The following is a 24,231-nucleotide window of genomic DNA, read 5'->3' as shown; positions in this document are numbered from 1 at the left end:
AACACAGTATCTGAAATTTGCTTTGAAATAGTCAAAAAAAAAAAAGAGAGAGAGAGAGAGAGAAGGTGACAAATGAAACAAATTTGGCAAGGTGTTGATTGTTGAAACTGGATGGACATATGAGGGTTCATAACGCTCAACTACTTTGTACTCTCAACAACATACTTCTCGTATGTCAAAATTTCCCACAGTAAGTTTAAAAATATTATAAATATTTCTTTAATGGCATGATTCTAAAATATGGCTGATGATCAAAATCTCCTGAGGAGCTTTAAAAAAAAAAAAGATCCCAGGAGGTGCACAGTTCTTCAGCATTGATATTCTATGGGCATACTTGTATTGGGTGGAAGACTGGGTTATTTATAATCTCCCAGGACACTGGGGTAACCAGTCCTCACGGCCACCACAGCTGTAGGTCACCTCTTCTGAGATCTGACCCTGGAGTCTTACACTCCTTCCTCCCCTCTGATTTCTTTCCTTTTCTGTCTCTCTCTGCTCCTCCCTCTTGTCTTCGCTCTCTGCACTTCAGTAAAGCTGAGGGCAGGAGCCTTCGTAGGAGCACAGGGACCTTGCATCTCATGGGAACAGGCACTGGCAGGTCCTGCCCACTTCCCCTCTGGGCCTCAGTATCTTCCCTGTTAAACCAGAGGCCTTACCCTTAAGAGCAGGTTCTCTTACTACCTATGGGTGAGAGATGTACCCCCTGACCAGGTGCACATTGAAACAACTGGGAAGCATGATCTTAATATGGGGGGCCCTTTTCTTTCATCATTCATAAATAGAAAACATCCAAATTTGCTCTTAAATAATTTACTTTTTAATTTTGACTTTTGTGAAAAGTTACATTTAAATTTAGGAAAACTTGAAGAAAGCCAATAGAGGAGAGTCAACGGTTTTCTATTAGAGACAATTAAATGTGCAAATTTCAAATGTTCTGTATAATAAGCATAAATATTCCATTTATTCACATTAAGAATGAAAATATTGATACACATAAAATATTAAAATAGAAACTTTCAAAGAACTAAATGAAAACACTGACGTTTATTTGAAATCTTTAGAAAGACATAAAGGGATATGCCAAGGGAAAAGGTGTATGGATTTTCAAGAGGAAAACACATCATGTCAGACCAGTAAAGGCTGTGGAGCATTAGGCAAGATTTTCAGGTCATACGTTCAGACCAACAACAAAAAAATAGCAGCCTTTACCTCTGGGGACAATGTGCTTCCCTTCTTTTTTTTTTCCTAGCACAAGTATGACAGTAACGCAAAACACACAGAGAAGCTGCGGGCCAAGGACAGACAGAGGTTTCCTCGTACTCATGGTTACAAGGTTGTGCTGTTCCAGTGCTAAGCTGGCTGCAAGGTCACCGCTCCGCACCCCAGGACACAGCATCAACACAGCAAACAAACCCTTCGTCAAAGGCAACATCTTTCCCCGTGACCTTCCCTGATTGCATCTCTGCTCCTTCCCAATCGTCTCTCTGAGGAGGTAGGATACACAGAACCATTTATACACTGTGGAGAACGGCTTCTCACTGAAGGGTTGGGAAGTGGCTCTAGCCAAAAGTCTCACGAGAAAGTGTGAGATTTTAATAGATTTACTGTGGAAGAGACTGTTTCTTTTCTAGGGAAGGCAAGCAAAGTGCACGGAGAAAGGTGACTCTCCCACCGTTATCAGGAACTTGCCTGCTTCTGATAGTCAGTCTTATTTTATCTCAAGAGGACACTACAGCAAGCATTTTCTGAAGACCAGAAGAAACATCTTCATTTAAATAACCTTAAAGTTTGTAATAAAATAAATAAAGTGATTTACACAGGAATTTCCATTCCACAGAGCAGCCAGTGGAGTTCACGCAAGCTGTCTATGAGAGGTTCCTGCCCCAACAACAACCAGAAAATAGGTTATTATTATTAGTCAGTCCTCTTACTTAAAACCTCTAGGGCAGCATCTCAACATGACCAAAAAAAAAAAAAAAAAAAAATTCCCTCATACAGAATATAAGGGGCCGTGGTATATGTACACAATGTATGCACACCTCAGTTCGAGTTAACTCTAGAAGTAAAGACAGCCGTAACCAAGAGTTACACATCTGCCCGCTGTTCTGAGTCTTGAAAGGTGCATATTGTAAAGAGCAGCTGGTTTGCTTTTCTTTATGATCGTGCTCAGCCTCAGCATCACCGTCTGTGGATGGTTCTGCTTCTGCCGTGTCCGTGGGAGAGGAGTGAGGCCAGTAGGGCAAAACCGCGACCGACTGATGCTCTGAGTCTGTCTCTGAGTCTGTGTCTGAGCCTGTGCTCCCTGAGCTTCCTGAGTTTCCAGCAGAGGGCCTGCGGGCCCTGAGGCCTCAGCTCCTGGTCTCCGAGAGATGCTGAGGGAGGGCAGGGGACTGGCTCTGGGTTTCCCAGTCCAGCCGGATCCTGCGTCTTTTCTCTTTTCTCTAAAGATGGTGGGGCTGTCCTGGCTTGGAGGTTCCCAGCCTTCTGCTTGGAAGGGGAGGAGGAGCAGCAGCTCCGGGCTGACCCTGTGCAACCCGCGGCCCGTCACACGCTCTGCTCAGATTCCTGGCTGGTGACCGAGCGCTTCTTTCGTCCCCGGCTCACAGACAGCCCAGGCCCAGCCTGCAGGGTAGGACCCTCGGGAGTGGCACTGGGGCGCCCCACGGGCTAAGGCTCTAGGCCCCTCCGGGTCTGGGGTTGGCCCCCTGGGTTGGGTTAGCCATACATCTGCTTGAACTGAAAGCACTCATTGCAGTAGCCATTGCACTTGGCATTGCCGAAGTGGTCGCAGGCGGGGGCCCGGCAGCGCTGTGTTGGGGGCTCCTCGGGGGTGTGCTCTGGCCGACGGGTGCTGGTGCCCGCTCGCTGGCCGAGGTGCTGGCACTCCATGCAGAGCTCCTGGCTGCAGCAGGCCAGCACATTGCGGCAGGTGGCCCGTGCACACTTGGACCTGGAGGCACTCTGTGAAGCTCGGGGCAAGTCTCTGCGCTGGCTTGACCTCTGGGTGGAGAGAGCAGAGAGAACTGTCATCATGTGTTGCAGGGAGAACACGGTGCCCTGTTCAACTGACAGTGTGGGTCCTACAAAGGGCCCGCTAAAGTGAGGGGCATCTGCCTGCCCAAGGGGACAGGTGGCAGCCTGTGGGCTGGAGTCTCCAAGGACCGCTTTTCCCCATCCCATGAAATCAGACCTTGGCCCCAGGGAGGCCCAGGGGAACCACCAACCCTAACACAGAGGCCAGCTTCTGTTTGCATGAATGGTAATCGCATGAATAGTAATTGTGTGAATAATAAGCTATTGTCACTCAGACATTCCCTACCATCCAACAACCAATAGGCAAGGCATCTATCAATAAATGCTTGCTTTCTTTTGGCCAGTAAGTGGAGGCACCCGGGGCGATCTGCTTCCTCCTCGGATCTCATGACAGAGGATTAGTTATTAGTTAAGGAGCCTGCTGGCCACTAAGAGGTCTGTACTTGTGCTACAAATCCAAGAAGTCTCTGATCACCATCTGGCTTCTCAGAGGCTTTCATGGGTTTTATTCCATGGCTAGTTTCATTTGCTTCTTCAAATGAATTCAAAAGTAAACTTAGGCCATGAAAATCAATAGGAACTGCTGCACGTCCAAGTCTGGGGGCCAGGCTGACTTTTCCCCTGGTTTTTCCCTGGAACTCGGCAGGGAGAAAAGCCCGCTCATCACCCTGGGAAGGAGGCCGGGCCTGCAGGAGAGGGGGAAGTCCCTCGAGAGGTCTCACCAGCTGCTCTTCAGTCCTTTTTGCTTCATGGAATCTCTGATTCTGAGCTTCAATGAAACACTTCTGACAGTATCCTTCAAACACGGTGCTACCAAGGGCGCCACATTCCCTGCCCAGGCAGGGGACTGCATTCTGGAACCTGGAGGCTGTGGGACTGGCTTTCCCGGAGGCAGTGACTAAATCTGCAAGAGAGTGGAGGCTCATCAGGAACACCTATGGGCCACCCAGCAGGACAGTTTACTGACACAGATTAGGCCGGTTGCGCTCTAGGAGAGCAACCTTTCATACACTCAGCAAAATAAACAACAGAAATAACACTGTAATTAAAACATCTTTGACTCTACAAGTCTCTCCCTTTGGAACATGCTGTACGGGTAGGTCACAGCCACAGAACAAGCAGAGACATTAAGTGCCCATCCTTCTTTCAGATTTGATATTTCTAAAACCACAAAGGCATTCTTATGTAGTCAGTGGAGACAGCCCTCTTGCCAGCTGTCTGTGTATGTTAGTCGCTCAGTCATGTCTGACGCTTTGTGACCTCATGGACTGTAGCCCGCCAGGCCCCTTTGTCCATGGGATTCTCCAGGCAAGAATACTGGAGTGGGTTGCCATTTCCTTCTCCAGGGTATCTTCCTGACCCTGGGATTGAACCCAGGTCTCCTGCATTGCAGGCAGACTCTTTACTCTCTGAGTAACCAGGGAAGCTCTAAAGTGTTAGTTGCTCAGTCATGTCAGGCTCTTTGTGACCCCATGGACTGTAGCCCACCAGGCTCCTCTGTCCATGGAATTCTCCAGGCAAGAATACTGGAGAGGGTAGCCATTCACTTCTCCAGGGGATCTTCCCGACCCAGGGATCAGACCCAGGTCTCCCGCATTGAAGGTGGATTCTTTACCATTGGAGCCACTAGGGAAGCCCTCTTTTCAGTTACTGCTCTTCAGATTTTGAATTTTCTCTAGTTCGCTTGAGTTTCAAAAGAAGTCTTGTTTGAACTCTACCTTACAAACACTGCATTGCATGACCTTATAAAACAAATCCTCTGAACTCTGCACAGAGTTCTGTGGGTCCTGGAACATGCTATTCTGTGCTTTTACTTCCAAGCATGCTAGAAGAACTACTGGGATTCTGCCCCCAGGCAAGCCACACTCTCCCCCACGGTCCAGAGGGGCTCCCTTCTTGAAGTTAAGGCGCATACAGCCTTCTACTCGGGAGTTTTTAAACAGAGGATAGGAAACCCATTGTCACACTCACGTTTATTTTCTCTGTACTCGATGAAACACAGCGTGCAAAAGCCTTTGTTCTCTGGGGTCCCAAAGTACATGCAGCCCACTTTCCTGCACTTGCTGGTCCCCATCTTGTCCCCTGGAGTCCGTGTGGCTGGGGACGCCTCAGGCCCAGCTCTGCGGCAGGCATGTGGGGACAGGCTCTGGGCCAGCTGCAAGGGGTCGGACTTGGAGCGCTGGTGGCAGGACAGGGAGCCACTGGAGCTGAGGTTCGGGGCAGCCTCGGTTGTAGTCCTTTTAAAGCAAGTACTGCAGATGCCATTAAACGTCCTGGTGACATCCTGGAGGCAGGCTCGGCACTTGCCCGGGTCGCGAAGCCGTGTGGGGTCTGCAGGGTGGCCTGCTGGCAGCTGCCGGGCATTGTGGCATCGCTCACAGAAGCCGTTGTGCTGCACGTTGAGGGTAAAGGGGCAGCCGGGACTCCTGCACTTCATGGCCGTGGTCTCGCTGAAGAGGAAGAGGCTGGGTGCTGTCGGAGGGGCTGAGTGGGGGCCTCCGGCAGGCTCCGCAGGACTCCAGACCTCCCCCCGGGAGGTCCCAAGCACCAGGCCGGGGAGCAGCTCGGGGCCCGGCTTGGAGGTGGGCTTTGGGACTTTCGTTTGGTTCTTTTGCCGCCTTTCTGAGCACTCGTGACACAAAGGCTGGGTGTTCACGGACATGAAGAATGGGCAGTTAGGTGTCTCACATTTGATTTCCATGAGAGAAAGCTGGGGGATGGAAGGGTCCAGAGGATTCTGGGGGTGTGTGTCTCTCCGTCCCTGCTCATTGTTTTCCTGCCACTTCTTGTACTCGTGCTGGACAAGTTCAAAGTAATCATCTACCAGGTTTATTTCTTTGGGTAAGTTAGCTTCATCCAACCTAAAGAACAAAAGGAAAAATATGAGACTTCACACACACACACACACACACACACACACACACATAGACCCACACACAATTGTATATCCTTGGCTCATAGAGCAAGCTGAAAATATGGATTGTGGCAATAACTTTCTACCTACCCACTGAAATGCAGTCTGTGATAGTTTGCACCTCTAACGTAACACAGTCCAGTAATGCTGAGAAGACATCACTATTCTGAGAATCAGTCTCATTTAATTAATTTTGGTCCACCCCAAATTACAGATAATGCTAAAGAAAGGGTTACTTGTGGATTGCTGCTATACTTACTCTATTCCTCTTTGAAATAGTTACTTTTACTATCTAAGTTCTCAGAGATCAGATTTCTACTGAAACATTATTCAGGGTATTCATTTGGGACGAGTCTACTTTCCAGCACAAACTATACAGGAATGTTGCATTCTGTATTTTGCTGTTATTAATTTTAAATGTGCATGTGGTGCCTATCAGCGTTAACTGCCATGAGCAGTAACTAAGAGGCAGACGCACCCACAGGCACTCCGTACTGACTTCTGACTCACTGAAATTTGTTCATCTCCACGCTAAGAAATTGTTTAGCTTAGGCCTTCTCGGTGTTGTGCACTTCAAGTTCTAGGAAACAGGCATCTCTTTATCATCAAGCCAGTGTTTACAATCTTGATACCTGTAAACCCGCACTCTGGGTCTCTCCTCCCTGATCCACGTGGCCAACTCATGTGGCTGCTACAGAAACACATTCTACAGCCTGGCCTGCATGTGATGTGTCTGCCTTACCCAGAAGCCAGGAGAATGAGGCTTTTGTTTCTAAGAATTTTCACTTGTTAGTCTAGCACTAGGGCAATTAAAAGAAAAAAAAGTATCCTTGATGTGAACGCACTTTTTGAAGCCACAATGCTGGCTTCCAAGCATCCAGATACACAGGACAATCCTCTGGAAAAATTCCTTGTTTTTATTTGAAAACTAAAGTCAGTGCTGCTTGAGCTGATTGTCTCTGATACACACAGGCCCCTAAATTTGTTTCACGTTGGAGGAAACTGGCTTCAAATAACTTTACTATTGGTCTCTGAGCAGAAGCAGCTTAAAGATGACACAGGATAGAGCCAAAAACAAACTGCTTACTTTGCAGCATTAATTAAATGGGTGGTGCCATGGTCCCAGCCTTGAACGGGGATTTCTACCACCATCAAGTACTCTTTCAGGAGCTTTTCCTTCATCTCATTTTCAGGATCTGTCAAAAAGTGAACTTTTAAGTCTTCAAATCGTCCTCGCTCTCTGTTAACAAGTGGAACAGCTCGGATTTCTGAGGGAAAAAGAAATAACAGGTAAGCAAAATGATTCTACTAAACAAGATTTTGTGTGAGGTCATATATACATAAAACGGCTGCATTTTGAAAATGCAGAAAGGATACAATTACAGAATGGAAAAGTATTATCTAGCCACAAAATCAAATGGGGAAACAAACTGTGCTAAACTCTAATATAAAATACACTGTTTCCAGGAAGTTCACAGAATATAAAGCAGCCTCCAAGCAGCAGGTCTTATTGGTTAAATTACTGCACTTCAGATTCAGACTGACCTGAGTTCAGATTCTGACTCTGCCACTGTCTAGCTCTGTGACATTAGGGAAGTTACTTAACTTCTCTGAGCTTCAGGTGCCTCATCTGTACAGTAAGGCTATCAGTGCTTATAGCATCCACATGGATGCTGTGAAGATGAAATGAAATAAAATATTGTACCTAAAGCATTTATAAAGTACCCTATTAGTTCCACATTAAGCTAGTACAGTAATAGCTAGCCTGCCAGACATTTACTTGCCCGAGGCCAGGCACTGTATTATGGGTTAATTAAGAAACGGTGGCAGTAATAGACATTATCTCCTATTTGCCACTAACATGCTCAAAGTAGGTCCCAAACGACACACAAAACAAGCGAGGGTGGGGGGGCATTATGATTAGTGCATTATTGTTGCTAATCAAACAAATGACAGAATACTATATTTAAATAAAACTAATATACTTGCGTGCTGCGATTCACGGGGTCGCAAAGAGTCAGACACGACTGAGTGACTGACCTGATCTGATCTGATCTGAATATACTTAAATGAGGCTTTCAAAAAGGAGCCAAAGAGCAAACCCTGACATTCAGTAAGAACAGGGTGTAGCAGGATTCACCAGCAGTTACAAATGTGAATAGATACTTGGTTTTCTCACCAGGTCCACTGTCCTTCATTGTCACCAGGGGTACAAAGTGTTGGCTGTCATAGCCGAGCACAATGGGGTATCTGTAGCATTCCTGGGCTGGCCAGTGCAGAGGCAGGTAAATCCCACCCACCTTCAGAGGAGCAAAATTGGAACCTGATTCCAAACTTCTCAGCATTTTGTCTGTTTAAGGAAAGAGAAAGAAAAGATAAGGCCCTCTGAGACTTTTTACAGGAGTCCATTTAGCTGTCGTCACCTGGAACTTGGGTCATGCTAAGAGGTAAGGGATTAAAGCTGAAAGGCACCTAAATACAGATAAGCCATCAGCAGGCATCTCACCTGAAATGACAATGATTGGCCTTCTGAGGATGTTGCAAAGGACAAATATGTGTATTTCTTCCAGTGACTGATACTGCAGTCCACCTCGGGCCGCAGGTGTGTCTGCGGATGCCATCTTGACGAGGCTATCCCATTCATCGGTCCAATTCTAAGGGGAGAGGAAAGAAACTATTGAATGTACTCTGCATTAAAAAACAACTTTGGCTCCACTCTATAATTATTCACTGGTATCACTAAGCTTACTTTTACCCTTTCTTGAGATCATCACTCAAATGATCACCCATTTTCCCCCCAATTCTGGTTTTGTTCCTTTACTTTTTCCCACTTCAAGGCAAACTCAGAAGCAGAGGAGCAGGGGGACAGCACCTGCTTTCAGAAAAATCCCTGCTGAAGCACCAAGCCAAGCTCTTTGTGCACAAAGTCCCAGCCTTGTGACCGAAGATGGGGAGGCACCCTCTGAATCTGACTGGCGGGCTCAGTAAAGCAAGCGAAGGGTCATCAAACCCCCCAAACAGCCAAAATGCCACAGGAAAACCCGTGATCAGAAAGATCATTCTAAAATGACTCTCCAGCTGGGAAGATGCTGCCTGGGAGCCTCCCAGCAGTGACAAGGGCCTTGGGTTCATCCCATGGGAGGTTTCTGGTGTTTTCCATTGACTCTGCTTAGCCAAGTTCATGTGACCCAGCAAACCATATGCTCCCTGACAGCAGGGACTGGTCGGAGGTGCAGTTTTCCCACCATGGAGCTCTGTCAATAGACGCTTGAGGAGGAACCCCAACATACCCGGGTGTCGTAGCAAAGCCCGGTTTCCACGAATTCCTGAGACTTAAGAGACTCCAGCTGCCAGCGGAATTTAAAGTTGCGCGTGTCCGTCTCCTTGAGGGTACTGAAGAGCGCCTTCCTCAGGACCAAGTCTGTGTCCTGAACACCCCACATGTACTGGGAAGCCGCGTGCATGAGGCAGTTTCCGTCACCTGAGGACAGAAGGGAAGCAAATTCTAGCAATCCACATCTAAGGCCTAGCAGAGGTTTCCAGAATAAACCAGCCTCTCTGCTACTATGAGTGGGGACCCAGTAGTGCTTGTGAACAAATGCCAATGGTTTAGTTTCTTAGTCAAAGGACCAGCTGGTAATATTTCACTAGGTGATGACAGCTTTAAGGGAAAAATAAAAAATCATTCTTATAACTCTTCTGTTTAATGAATGCTACTAACAAAGCCCAAGGAACCAAGGACTGAGAGTCTGGAGACCTTGACTCCAGTCTGGCTCTGCCCTCGGTGGGGAATTTTTTAACCTCTGAGTATTTTTCCTCTTTGTGAGATGAGGGCATTGGGTTATGATCTCTAAAGTCCCTTCCTTTCTAACAAGCCCTGATGTTCTGGCTCAGATGCTGGTCCTATTGCTCTCTGACCCTGAGAGAGAACACCCAGAGCAACATGCTCAAACCAGGAAGCTGCTCTGGCTCCGCTTACTAGACAGGGACCGTCTGGCCATGACTCAGGGGTAAATGACTTGACCACCCCACCACAGCATGCAGGGCCTGGGAGTTTCCTCTCCTGATTTATAAAATGGGATTGAGACAGAATTACCTACTAGCCTGCTCACCCCCACCTCCTATAAATGCCTTGTGTGAACCTGCTTGTTAGCAATTAGAGTCCCTTTTCAGAATTAAAGGGTGCCTAGATATCTACATTTGAAAATTGAGTCAGTGTTTACGGATGGCACTTTAAGAACTCTGAGCCTTTTGAGAAAAAGATAGGTCTAATTTTACTGTCACTTTGTTACTTTTATAGGTTAAAAATCCACAACTCATGAAATGACTTTTTTTTTTTTTTTTGCCTCCAAAGAATAAACGTTTCAGAGAAATGTTTAATATTAAAAAAGTTAACTCTTTAGGCTCTTCTGGGAACTGCAGAATTGTTTTTATAAAGAAAAGTTCAATTATTTCCTTACATTGCTGTATGGGACAATGAAGCTATTTGAAATTTTATCATATCCTAATTAAACTGTAAACAACAACACCACCACCACCCTCAAACATATCCACAGCCAATATCCTTTCAGTTTACATAGTCAGAAAAACAAGCTAAATAAACATTCAAACAAATGAACCAAAAAGATCGCTCAAGCCTTGTGTCTTGGCAGAAGTGTGGCAACAATTGCAAGCTGTTGAAATTTCCCCTTTGCAAAATCTAGAGCAAAGATAAGGCTTTTTTTCTTCTTCTTGTGCTTACTTTCAGTTCTTTATTGAGATGCACCAGCATAAAATTCCCTAAGTAACATCTGGAATTCCCCAGTGCTAAGTTATTTGACTAGCAATTGAGCAACAGCTATTGTACTTTTTGTTCTGGTGTGTAGACATTTAAACTGCGAAGTGCACCCTGGACTTTCCAAGTGGGTGTGGTCAGGGTGAGCTGGAATAGGGCTACTCATTATACAAGTGAAATCGCTGCAGCCAATAGACGCTGGAATTTTTCAAATGAAGTTTCAATTTTATACCACCTACTCCCTTCCTCATTCACCGCAGTCTCATATCCTCAAATGCAAATTGTGAATCACCCCCTCCCCAAATAGATCATTGACTTTGAAGAGCCTTCCTATAGGGGGAAGACTTAAAAAAAAAATGGTGCTAATAAAAATCAGAAAGGAAAAGTTGTTTGTTTTCCTCTTCCCCTAAATATTTTTTCTTCCTTTTCCAGAATTTTAAAGAATTTTCTTGTAAGTGGTGAAATAAAAGGACTCTGAGACTTAAAACCCCCATCTCTCAGAAAATGATATCAAAATGCACTTGCTTTGTAGTTTTATTTGTAGCATGATCCTTGACTTAAATGCGTATCTTTGCAAGACAAGTATTTACTTTTTATATTCCATTTTTTTCCTTAAGGAACTAGAGCAAGTTGAACCTAAAATCTCAGTTCAGTTCATGATAAAATGGTTTTTTTCTTATTACCACATTTCTAATTTGGCAGAATCTCTTCTTTTCAACTCTCCCAAAGTTGACTCCACCTCTTTTTGTAACAAAATGGGAGAGTTAAAACCACAAACTGTCAGGAATATAAACCCCTTGATGATGACTTAACATAATTACCTACTTCTAAGCATCTCTTGATTTAATGCCAAAACCAGTGTAAACACTAGGTAGCCTCCGTTTTCTATGTTTCTAAGAATCTATGCTTCAAAAATAAAAGCACAATGTTGAGGTGATGCACTTAACCCCCACAACCCAAGCAAAAAGTCATGTCCCTCAATAGCGCCAAGTTACCCAAGTCAAAAACGGCCAAAGTGAAGGTACCAATTCATTTAGTTAAGTTAACATACTTATCATCTGGTCTCACTGTCAGTGAAGATGTATTATTTTGCCCTTAGATGTATATCAACCAAAATAATTGGGATGGTTTAGGATTGTCACTGATCTAAGGGCAAGAGTTTCCTGCTTTTACCTAGACAATAAGCAGTCTACTGCTTCTTGTAACAATTAACTACATTTATAAAGTAGAATTTTGTTTCTACATTTAACACTAGGCTTGAATGTTTCTGTGATGTGCATACTCTTGCTCAAAGGAAAGAATTAAAAAAAAAAAAAAACAGTGAAGTTTAGAACAGGAAACAGCAATGAGTTGTAAACAGCCATTGGGCAGACAGTCACAGATAGCAAGAAATGCAGTACAGTACTAGGAATCCCTAAAAAGAATGAAATAGAGGACTAAAACCTGCACTAAGAACTCAGGTTTATCTGTCTAGTTAGTATCTTGGGACTGCAGGCAGCAGAACCTAGGTAAGGGAGGAGCTGACAACAGCCACTGGTTAACCCATAAAATGCCATCAATTCAAGAAGTGTAAGGCCATCATCATGAGCATTTTCTAATGACAGTGGAAAACACTATTGATTTTCACACCATGCTTTTCTTCTGAACTTTTTAAAGCCTTTTGATATTTCCATTACTCGTAAGGGAAGGGTATTTCACAGATGATTAAACAGTCACAAGAATTAGATACAGAAGTCATACATACATACCCTACACATACATGTAACGCACAGTGTCCAGAAATGCATTCTCCAAGGTTCAGTGTGCTCTGCTCTCTAACATGCACTAGAAATCACCCTTAATTTAAATACTCACACAGCAAGCTTGCTTTCATCACATGCCCCTTGGAGTGTCTCTATACTAAGGTACCTATAGCCTTAAGAGATTTGAATTGGGGCTGGTGCCTTTTAATAAATAGGGACCCAGCATGGTAGGAGCCACCTCAACCCCTAGACAAAAGCACGTCTTACCATTTGTTTTCAGTGCCACAAGCCTCCTGACTTCTCGACACCAGTTGAGCTTCTTCTGGCTTTCCAGGGAAGCCTGGATGTTTCTGTCAATGAGAGCATTGTGGATGATCTCCCGAAACTGTGGACAAAACTGGCAAGTTCTGAACATTTCCAGAGTGTATCGGTGCATGGATTTAAAATGGTGAATGATTCCATTGGCAGGTTTAAAAATATCTGCTGGCGTTCTCTCTCGTATCTTCACAGCTTTCCGCATATTGCTCAAATACAAGGCCAGAGGAAGGAGTTGCTCAGCCATGGTGCTCTCCAATACCTGAAGAGGAGGGAAAGAAAACCCCACGCCGTTAGTCTGACTTTGATATGACTCCTATATACCTGTCTGCAGGAAACCCCACCGTCTGATCTTGTCATCACCCTGAGCAGCAGGCAAAAGATCTTAGTCACCTCTACTCCCAGGATACTAGCTGGCCCCAAAGATGAACTCACACTGGACAGTTTTAAGTTACATCATTTTTAAAGATTAGTCTAAACAAGAGAAGGAGTGGGCAATGAGGAGGAGGGGAATAACCCGTGTTTTCAGTAATGTTTGTCAGGGAGCCAAGCTTGTCTGTCAGCAACAGGTACGGTGCCTTCTAACTGACTGAAACTCCCATCTCATCCTGATGTTGTTCTGGGGGCAAACACTGGATTTGAGGTGCCCTGAATGCTGGTTACAGGCACAGTGTAGCCCTGGCAAGTCAGCTCCTCTTCTAAGAGCACGACCGAGCAACCCTTTTTTTTAGTCCATGTCTTGATTTACCTCTTTCAAGCACACCCTCCCTATACTGGAAAGACAACAAATATTTTGTGGAAAATCCTGCAATTTTGTGCTGTTATGTAGGCTGTCAATTGGAATTTTCTCTATAGTCCCCAAAAGGAACATTTATAAAGCATTTACTTATAAAATGCTATTTATATATATACATAGAGAGTTAAATTGAATGTTTTATAACCAACAAAAAAGTCTACTCCTAGCAAGATGCTTTCCAATTTTAAGAGCAAACAGTTAGCAGTCTTTCAGAACCTCTCCACTGAACGTTACAACATCAGAAGAATAATTAGAATAATAACAATACTAGAATAATAAATCCTACACTTCCAAGGGCAGATAGTAAAAGCACAGAATTATATTCTATGTAATGATGGAATTAACTGTACTACTTGAACTCAACTGCCAACACAATTTTATCATCATCTTCCAGCTACCAATACTCAGATTGATTTCTCACCCTGTTTTCATCCTGAAATCTTCAAGCACAATCAACCAGTGGAAAGAAATACAAGTTTGGAAGCAGACAAGGAAAGAAGTTGCAGCCAGAGGGGGCCACTCAGGACCAATGAAAGAGGAAGGGGACAACCCCAGCATCTCCAATCCATGACAATAGCATGGGAAGATGTGAATTGATTTAACATGGGACTTTACAGCTCATCTCTTTGTGGAGAGCCAGCTGACATTCACTGACCCTGAGCAGAGTGCCCTGCCATCCATCCATATTTCCAAGATGAGGACAAAGACAGTTTCCGAGCACGAACAGAGCCTCTAGGAAGTTTCACTGTGATTGTTAATCCCAGTCCTGTAGCATACTGTTTTCTAGGGCAAGACTCTAGATGAGAAAGTTAAACCAAGTTAAGAAGGAGAAGAAAAGTATGTTATAAGAAAGCCTGTCCTGGGTAGGTCTCAGCTTTCTTAAAGACATTGATAAAATGGTCTAAATTCTCATGGCCCACTCCAGGGAGACAGGTGGACTAGATGACTCCGAGGTTGCTTCTGAGGAGTCTTCTGGTTGTAGATTTAGATCCGGATTCTTAATCTGATAGCTAGATGATGCCTGGAAGAAGTCATTCTCTGGGTCAAATGGTAATCTCTCCTTTTTGACGTCAGACATTCCTTGCAGGTGGAATTGGGCAAAATCATGGTAAGGCCACAGACACGACTAAGGGACAAAAACATCACACGTGCTCCCCCCTTGGTGGCATAGCAAAAGCCTCTTTCATGATGTCATTCATTTGTCCATCCATCACTCAGCAAGCATGGCCTGACCACATGCTTCTACTGCCTGACCATCAGCTTGATGCTGAGGCAAAAGATCAAAGATAACCTTATTCCCCAGCATGAAGTCACATGACCATCATAGTCTCCAGCTACAGCACCTGCGGTACTGGTCCTGCTCAGGTAGGTTCCACACCATCCCAGAGCAGGGCTTTGCCTAGAAGCTGGTCTTCTAAACCCACCCCCTTGTTAATCTCACAACACCACACCTGTGGCTGCAGTGCCTGCTGCTCTCACATGGAAACAGGCAAGAAGATCCGAAACAAACGAGGTGTAGCCTCTTTTTGCTTTTCTGACTCTTCTATTATTTTCTTCTGCACCTAAGATCTTTCAAATAGAGAGCGCTAGAACCACAGGCAAGACATGCAAATGTCAATATCTGACAGTCCAGTGTCACCTCATTCATTGGTGTAGCCTTGAATGGCCTGCAGCATTGCCTCCTTAAAAGAAATCAATACCCACTGCCTAAGTGTCCAGGACTTAGACTTCTCCACACTTAAGATTAAAGAATAATCTGACTTGTGATAAAGAATTTCTGAGCTATGAATGTAATGTCCTTATATGCAAAGACAATATCACCCATAACATTTTTTTCATATTTCTGATACTTCATTGGCCTACCAACAGATATTAAATTTTCAGAAAGTACTACTTCAAAAACTCAAAAATTGTACAAAGAATTGAAAAAAATAAAGAAGGACCTTAGGACACATGAATGAAGCAGTAATTGGCTGCTTAATAATCTGGGACATTGGGGCTGTGGTCCAGAAGACTCAAACACCGGTTCTCCCAAAAGGCTGCCCTGAGAGAGTTGACCAGAGTGGCTTTCCGAGGAAAGATCAGAGGCAGGGAGAACTGAAAACAAAGCGGTCTCAACAAGAGTTGAGCTCCTTCCTTACTTAATACCACGGCTTTCCTGAAAGGCCAGGTGGCAGGATGTGGGACGACCCCGGCTGACAAAGACAGTCTGACTTGGGGGTAGGGGCTTGCAGATGCTCTAAACTGGAGTCACCCCGCCAAGGCAGGCGGACGACCTCCTGCTCCATGCATACTTCTCTGACACTGCTGCACTCTGAGTGTCTGCAAGCCCTCCCCGGAAAGGAGAGCTGACCGGGTCCCCCGCCCCCTAGGGTTTGCTGCCGCTGCGACATCCCACCCGTCTGGACCGGTGCTGCAGTCTGGAAAGAGGCCAGGCGGTTCTGCAAGGTCTACGTGGCCGTAAGCATGCAGAGCTCGACTCCAAAATGGACAAGCCGAAGAGCAAAGCACCGATGACCATCCAGACCAAGCGGCTCCGGGGGCGACTCTCCCCCAAGCAGCTGTCGTTCAAGTTCTCTGCATGAGCTGCAGGGAACAGTTGGCTGGATCCTAGAAAACAGGCTGTCACCCCAACATCTGGCGGCCACCTCCACTCTCAGCAGCTCAGAACCTACAGGGGTCAACAAACTTCCCTCTGGGACAGCAGCAAAACCAAGGCCAAGTCGACCGGGCCAGCCCGCGGGTCGCTGCCAAATTCGCACTCGCAGCCCTTGTCCCGGGAGAGCCCGTGGCAGACGGCACAGGGACGCGGGGTTACCTCTTCGGGCCGCGCGATCCTCTTCAGAAATCCCAAGTCCAGGTCAAGACAAGCGTGCGCCGCAGGCTGGGGTCGCAATTCGGGTCGGGGCCGGGTGGAGGCGGCTCCCCATGGACGCCTGGTTCGGTCTAGTTCTCCGGCGGGCCGGTCGAGGGGTGTAGATCTCCTTTGCTGCTGCCACCGCAGTCTTCCCGGCGGCTGCTCTCGCCGCTCCGCCCCCACGGCCTCCTAGCTTGTCGCACTTGGCCGCCGCGAAGGCTGCCGACTGCCAGTTCTCTTTTTTCCCTTTCTGTTTTACCGCCCGCGGACAGCGGGGATTTCCACCCAGGGACTTTCCAGTCACGTGACACGAGTCCCAGACTCCCGGGGCCCTGATCTCGCCGCTAGGGGGCGCAGGAGGCGCAGCAGGAGCGGGAAGCCAGATGCACTCTGCCCCGCCCCGACCCCGCCCCGCCGCCCCGCCCCGCCGCGCAGCCAAAGAAACTCCTGCGCCCCGCCCCGGGGTGTCCCCGCGTGAGTCACCTGGGCATTTCGGAAGCTGGACTGAACGTCACATCCATGTGGAAATCGCAGTGATGGGAACTGGAAATGAAATAGGTTCTTTTTCTCAGCCGTTTTTCTGCAGAAAATCATCAACTGTGGAGAACAAGAAGGGAAATCATAAAGAAAGAAAACCCTAAAAACCACCCTAGTGCCCGGGGACCACAGATCTCTGCTGGGTTTGCACTGCTTGGGCTGCACACGTGATGAGCCCGTAGGGGAGCGTCCAACTCTGGGCCCCTGGGGGGATTTCGAGAAAAATATGCAGTCACAGCTCTTGGTCCTCACCCGCTGCATTCCTGCCATCCCCGGACCCCAGGCTGGTGGGAGGCTACCTGGAGGTGACGTCAGACCTCGCGGCCCTGAAATTCACAGGGCAAAACCAGACTTAGATAAAATTAGGAATCAAAACCGCTACCAACACCCTCCCTCACTTGATTGATTCCCCATCTCCATTTCTGTGTATCAAGGGTCCGGGTGGCATCACATTCAGGTATCATACCAATTTACAAATCACTTCTTGTTCCTTACTGTCCTTGCCACATTCCCCTAAGCTGTTATTCGGAGTCCTTTTAGGGGATCTTGATAATAGTTCTCCCCAAGATATCAATGGCTGATAATACTTAATACTCTTATTCTTGATTGGTGTTGTTTTGATCCCTAAGTCATGTCCAACTCTTGCGACCCCATCGACTGTAGCCGGGCAGGCTCCTCGGTCCACGAGATTTCCCAGGCAAGAATACTGGAGTGGGTTGCCACTTCCTTCTCCAGGGGATATTCCCACCCAGGGATGGAACCCGTATCTCCTGCAAAGGCATGCTGGCTCTTTATCACTAAGCTCTCCTATTAAGTAGCATGCTAAGAGCACTGTCTTCACCCAGCCAGTGTCTTTTGGAAATAGGTGTCAGCCATCTTGGAGTTGTGGAGAGAGAGCCACTAAATAAGTCCTTTTATTGCCTTGGTGTCCCCCTTGACTGGGCTGACTTTCTAGCATGATTAAACTAGAACCAGACTGAAGTATTCTGTACCATTGTCCTCTTGTAGACTTAAGAATACTTGTCAGGACATATATCTCAGGTTTTGAGTTAGAAAATCATACTCCTTTTCTAAGAAGTAAGAACCTGCGGAGAATGAGGTGGAGTCTGCATGAAGGGTGGTACTTTTCCAGCGGCTTTTAAAAGTGAGAGTCAGTAGTGACTAAAGTTCCAAGGCTGGTGCTGGTCATTTGAAACCAATGACTGGAATTTTTTTTCCAACTCCTAACCTGATATTTGTCCTTTTCTCATTCACAAGTGTTTTCAACTCAAGTAACACCAAAACAATGGATAGTCAAGCATATAGTAATGATGATACTTATCAAGTCCTTATTACATGCCAGGTTGTAGGCTGTTTGCATTCTGCTATTTAAACCTCACAATTCCACTTTGCAGATGAAGAAATTGACGTTTAAGAAGTTTAAGCCATTTGCCCAAAGTCTGCACAGTCAGTGACAGAGACATGATTGGCCCTGGGCCTGCCTTACACCCACACTGTTAGGTCCTGACTATTGATAATCACTCTCAGAAGAGAGCCTATAAGATTTGAAGTCTCAGGGCCCCTGTTTGTAGGGGCCCCGCCTGAGGAGCCTATGGCAGTCATTTAGCAAAACATGGACCCTGGCCAGGGGCAGCATGTGGTCTCAGGAGCCAGACAGGCCTTGGTTTTATCCTCAGGAAACTTTCTGAGCTAGTAAAGCTGATAAAAGATGATGGATTTAAAAGAGCATCCCCAGTCCTCATACCACTCTCTCCTTGTGCTCTTCTGAAAACAGAATTTGCCAGCTCCTGTGCATCGCTGCCTGGCTATGGCCCCTCATCTCCCCTGTAGCTTCCATTATCCCTTTTATGGCTTACATCTGCTCTCTGGTTTCATGAGCTAGGAATGCAATAACAGGAGCAACAAGCCTGAAAGACCATGGTTATATCTGTCACTTCCAATTGTCCTGAGATCACTGCTGTACCATCTTGTCTGCCAAGATGAGGATTTGTAATGAGGTCATGGCAGTCAGAAAGTTAGGACTTCCCTGGTGGCTCAGATGGTAAAACGTCTGCCTGCAATGCGGGAGACCTGGGTTCGATCCCTGGGTGGGGAAGATCCCCTGGAGAAGGAAATGGCAACCCACTCCAGTTTCCTTGCCTGGAAAATGCCATGGACGGAGGAACCTGGTAGGCTACAGTCTGTGGGGTTGCAAAGAGTCAGACATGACTGAGCGACTTCACTTTCTTTCATGGCAGTCAGAGGCAGAGTGGTCTGTAACTGTCAGTTTAGTTCTACCCCCATTTCCATAATTCTACCACTGGAATGATGGTCTCTATGAGGATGCTTTCTTAGCCCTGCCCTTCTCTAGTTTTTACTGTTCTTTCCACCTTCTAAATCAGAGCTATGGCTCTGCACTTTTCCCTTTCTAGTATTTAACACATGGGCAAGACCAATCAAAATTTTCTTGGTAAATCAGAAACAAAGAGTAGAAGAGGAAAGGAGAGTATAGAAGGAGAAACTCTCCTTATGGGAAAGGAGATAAAAAATTGGGGAAATCTGGGTAGTGCATTGAAATCAAAGAGATATAAAAGCCTGTGTTAGTCACTCAGTCATGTCCAACTCTTTGTGACCCTATGGAGTGTAGCCTGCTAGGGTCCTCTGTCCATGGGATTCTCCAGGCAAGCCTTCAGTTCAGTTCAGTTCAGTTGAGTCACTCAGTCGTGTCTGACTTTTTGCGACTGCATGAATTGCAGCACGTCAGGCTTTCCTGTCCATCACCAACTCCTGGAGTTTACCCAAACTCATGTCCATCGAGTCGGTGATGCCATTCAGCCATCTCATCCTCTGTCACCCCCTTCTCCTCCTGCCCCCAATCCCTCCCAGCATCAGGGTCTTTTCCAATGAGTCAACTCTTCACATGAGGTGGCCAAAGTATTGGAGTTTCAGCTTTAGCATCAGTCCTTCCAAAGAACACCCAGGACTCATCTCCTTTAGGATGGACTGGTTGGATCTCCTTGCAGTCCAAGGGACTCTCAAGAGTCTTCTCCAACACCACAGTTCAAAAGCATCAATTCTTTGGCGCTTCGCTTTCTTCACAGTCTAACTCTCACATCCATACGTGACCACTGGAAAAACCATAGCCTTGACTAGACGGACCTTTGTTGGCAAAGTAAGGTCTCTGCTTTTGAATATGCTATCTAGATTGGTCATAACTTTCCTTCCTACAAGGAACTAATTTCTGTGACAGAGCTTACCGAGATGAACAAAATTCTGCAAAGAGAAAGGACTATTATTAACACTGAGTGGACACACAGGAGAAAAATAAGGTCTCTTTATCAGAGAGAAAAGGAATCCTGGTTATGTGGGGGTGTTTTGGAGATTTGTGTAATTTTTGTGTAAATTTTGCTGTGGTGCCAACATTCACATGTCATGAACTTCATAAAGAGAGCACACTTGACCTCTTGGAGTTACACAGTCTGTGGGACTGTGCCTGTGGCTTGTGTTCTTATATCACATGATGAAAAAGATGTACATCCTAAGATATTGGTGGGGGGTGTGGAGAGGGAGGTGGAGTAGGGGCGGGGGCAGGGCAGGAGAAACCTGATTAGACAGAGGCAGTCTTGATAATTGAGAAGAGGACCTATACCTAGCTCACCTCAAACTCAGTTCAGGAGTCTTTCTTAAGAAACAGCCACAGTTTTTCTGAAAGTGTATGGAATTTTAAGGCCGGCAATCACAGGTTAAACTGAACTGGAACATTTTGTGCCTGTTGTACAATCATTCTACTTTTCCCAGCGTTGTGCTCTGTTGAAAAAGAAAATCCATATTAAATGTATTTTGAAATAGCCTTGTGTAAGTATGGCAGTTTATTTATTGCAGGGTAGCTTTAAATCTTGTTTCAAATTTTAGTGATGCTGGGCTGAGTTTTGAGATTATTTAAGTGTGATGTTTATACTTTCAAGGCTATTGTCAGGGCTAGTTTTGAGAAGACAAGAGACGTTCTTTGTGGGCTATAACTCCGAAGAGAATTGGGTTAATGATGTCATAGATTTCAGCACTCTATGGATGCCAAATTTTCCTGAAATTCTACTTCTTATCTAGGAACTTCAAGTCCTTTACAGGGATTATCTGTGGTGAATAGAGAAACCAAGACCCACCAGGAGGAAGGGACTTACTTCATTGAGGTAACCCAGTGAGTCACTAGTAACAGGAACAAAGACCCTCCACTAGGAGGGAGGAAGTTGGTTTAGTGCCAAGTACAACTCCTCTTTATCCTCCTTTGCCTGAAAGCTTGCAGTACTGAAATCCGAAACGTGTCAGAAGATCCATTCCTCAACGAATTCTGGTTTAATTTTCTGACAACTCTTGGCTGAAACACTTGGCAAAGTAATTTTATTTGACATCATGTATATAAATACTCAATTCTTGATTTCATTTCTGTTTCTGTGGAGGTTGCTATTAATGACCCAATATGAATGATGACCAAAAGATCTAAAATGGGTGTTATTAGGAACTAGCTGATGTGTGGGGTTGGGTTCAGCAGTAAGCTGGATGTTAACTGAAATAAATGAGTTCTTGTTATTTGGAACAGCACAAGCCATTATGAAAATTTGCCTTCAATGTGCCCCCCTTTTCTTCATTTGTCTCTCAATTCCCTTTGTCCAGTTTGCAGTGCCTGCAATCCTGCCTCATTGTAACTCCTGCTTTCTTTCCTCACCTATCTCACCATCTCCATAGAAAATGGATTTTGGCTTTCATTCTCTCCCCGGGGGACTTTCTTTTTTAATGAGACTGGCTGAATTAATAAGTCAATTCACGTCCATTTTTGAAACCAGATTGCAACGTGTTACATTTCTTGAGAAACATTCCTGTTGGCACCACAACTTCCTAGAACTTAAAGGTGGAGAAATTCCGAGCACCTTTGCAGGTTGGAGAGGCAGCTGTATTTCCATGATTCTGAGGATCCATGGTCTCAAGAGAGACCGTGGATTTAATATCATTCTATTACATGTACACACGTTCTTTTACTCACTGACAGTAGTCTACATTTGTTGATGTAGTTACATTCCCCTTTCTTCTTCACTGTGTAAGGGAGGAAAGACTTTAGCTAAACTCCTATTTAGTTCAATAGGTTTATTTCTATAAAATAAACTGAAAATAGATGAACAGGAAAAAAGGTCTACAAATTTATTAATTTTTAACATCCTTCCATTGGGTATGTTTGTGTTCCTGAGATGAACTGGCCAGACATTTTATTCTTTCTTATTTGAATGAATAAATATCAGCTACTACTGCTGCCAAGTTGCTTCAGTTGTGTCCAACTCTGTGTGACCCCATAGACGGCAGCCCACTAGGCACCTCTGTCCCTGGGATTCTCCAGGCAAGCACACTGGAGTGGGTTGCCATTTCCTTCTCCAGTGCATGAAAGTGAAAAGTGAAAAGTGAAAGTCAAGTCGCTCAGTCGTGCCCAAATCTTAGTGACCCCATGGATTGCAGCCTACCAGGCTCCTCCATCCATGGGATTTTCCAGGCAAGAGTACTGGAGTGGGTTGCCATTAAGGACCCTCTGTTAGGTATGCAAGTCTATTATTCTCTTAATTACAGGGGACTTGACTAGTCTCCCAGGAGAATGTTTATGAATTTTAAAATGTTTATTCGTGCACTTTAGTTTTAAAAAATTCGTTTGTAAATAAGTTTATCACATGCAAAAATATTAACCTTTTGTTTGTTTTATGTTACTGAAAAAAACTCTCCTGTTTTCTGAACTGGTTCTGTTTTCATAAAGTCCTAAGACTTTAGCTTACCTAATTTCTAGTTTTTATTAGAGAAGACTTAGAAACCTAGAAGGAAAGCTCACAATTGCTGTATTTTTAATATATGCTTTGGAAGCTGCCTGGGTTTTTCACACGAGAACTACATCTGCTGAAACTGTCTTGAGACATGTTCAGTTCTCTAGAGAAAATGGCTAGATAGCCATCATGCCTTATCCCAAAATGAAATGTAGCTTTCCTCCTGAAATGAGTGACTTTCATGGTATTTTACAGAAGTCCCCCCACCCCTCACCCTGCAAACTCAACTTATTGCATTTCAGCTCTGAAATAAATTCTTAAGAAGAAATACCCTGATTCTTGAGGCTTTCATGGTTGGTTCTTGGCTTCTCTGGTTGAACCAAATAGTAATTCTTTGGTTCGTTCTCAATGATGTCAAACATTAGAACTTGGGCACACGTGGGATTTGAGATTTTTTTAAAAAACAAACATTTTTAAATGAAAGAGCCTAATTCATATGTACATTCCTGGCTTTGAACTTCAGGAAAATTATTGTACTGCTTGGGTGGCTTGAAGAATTCTTGGCCCTGGGCATTTTAACTATAATTGCTCAGAAATGCACAACTTGTTATGTCTTATTCCCTAACTACAGAAGTTTGCTTTGTGATGACTGAACTATCCATGCAAAACTCTGCATGTGGCTATGCTTTCAGTTTGTCTTTCTAGAGCTAAATCAGTTGATGTGAATGGAAAACTCTCCATGAGAAAATGTAAATAAAATCCTAAGCTAATGGTCATTTTCCGTAAGCCTTAAAGCCTCTATTTGATATTTTATGAGCTAATATTTGTTTTACTTTTAAGTTTTAAAGGTAGCAATTTCTGATAGAAATCATTTTTAGAAACTTTAGGAACTTTAAAACATTCAACTGAGCCAAGAGATGACTTTTCTCCTTCTAAAACTGGTCTCACTGTGTGTGCTCATTTATAAAATGAAAAGTTTGCTCAATGGTGAAAAATTGAAAGCATTTCCCCTAAAGTTGGGAACAAGACAAGGGTGCCCACTCTCACCACTACTATTCAACATAGTTTTGGCCACAGAAATCAGAGGAGAAAAAGAAATAAAGGAATCAGATTGGAAAAGAAGGAGTAAAACTCTCACTGTTTGCAGATGACATGATCCTCTACATAGAAAACCCTAAAGACACCACCAGAAAATTATTAGAGCTAATAAATGAATACAGTAAGTTGCAGGATATAAAATTAACACACAGAAATCCCTTGCATTCCTATACACTAACAATGAGAAAATAGAAAAATTAAGGAAACAATTCCATTCACCATTGCAACTAAAAGAATAAAATACTTAGGAATATATCTACCAAAGAAACAAAATACCTATATATAGAAAACTACAAAACACTGATGAAAGAAATCAAAGATGACACAAATAGATGGAGAAATACACCATGTTCATGGATTGGAAGAATAAATATAGTGAAAATTAGTATACTAC

At 44.8% G+C, this 24,231-nt stretch overlaps 1 protein-coding gene across 1 annotated transcript; it reads right to left on the bottom strand.

Annotated features, from left to right (window-relative positions):
* Positions 1-794: 794 nt before the first annotated feature.
* TNFAIP3 (TNF alpha induced protein 3) lies at positions 795-16,749 on the bottom strand. Its single transcript, XM_086316604.1, has 9 exons — positions 16,393-16,749; positions 12,731-13,040; positions 9,238-9,428; positions 8,454-8,601; positions 8,127-8,297; positions 7,035-7,215; positions 5,005-5,894; positions 3,756-3,937; positions 795-3,000 (listed from the first exon to the last, which is right to left on the bottom strand). Exons 2-9 carry the CDS (start codon positions 13,023-13,025, stop codon positions 2,716-2,718), a joined length of 2,343 nt encoding a protein of 780 aa, XP_086172730.1. The 5' UTR covers positions 13,026-13,040; positions 16,393-16,749; the 3' UTR covers positions 795-2,715.
* Positions 16,750-24,231: the final 7,482 nt, after the last annotated feature.

This window comes from Bos grunniens, chromosome 9 (assembly GCF_055505025.1).
Source record: "Bos grunniens cultivar Pamir isolate PY7600 chromosome 9, Bosgru_T2T1.0, whole genome shotgun sequence".
Taxonomy (NCBI): domain Eukaryota; kingdom Metazoa; phylum Chordata; class Mammalia; order Artiodactyla; family Bovidae; genus Bos; species Bos grunniens.
The sequence above is the reverse complement of the archived record's forward strand: the minus strand, read 5'-3'. Positions and strand labels throughout refer to the sequence as shown.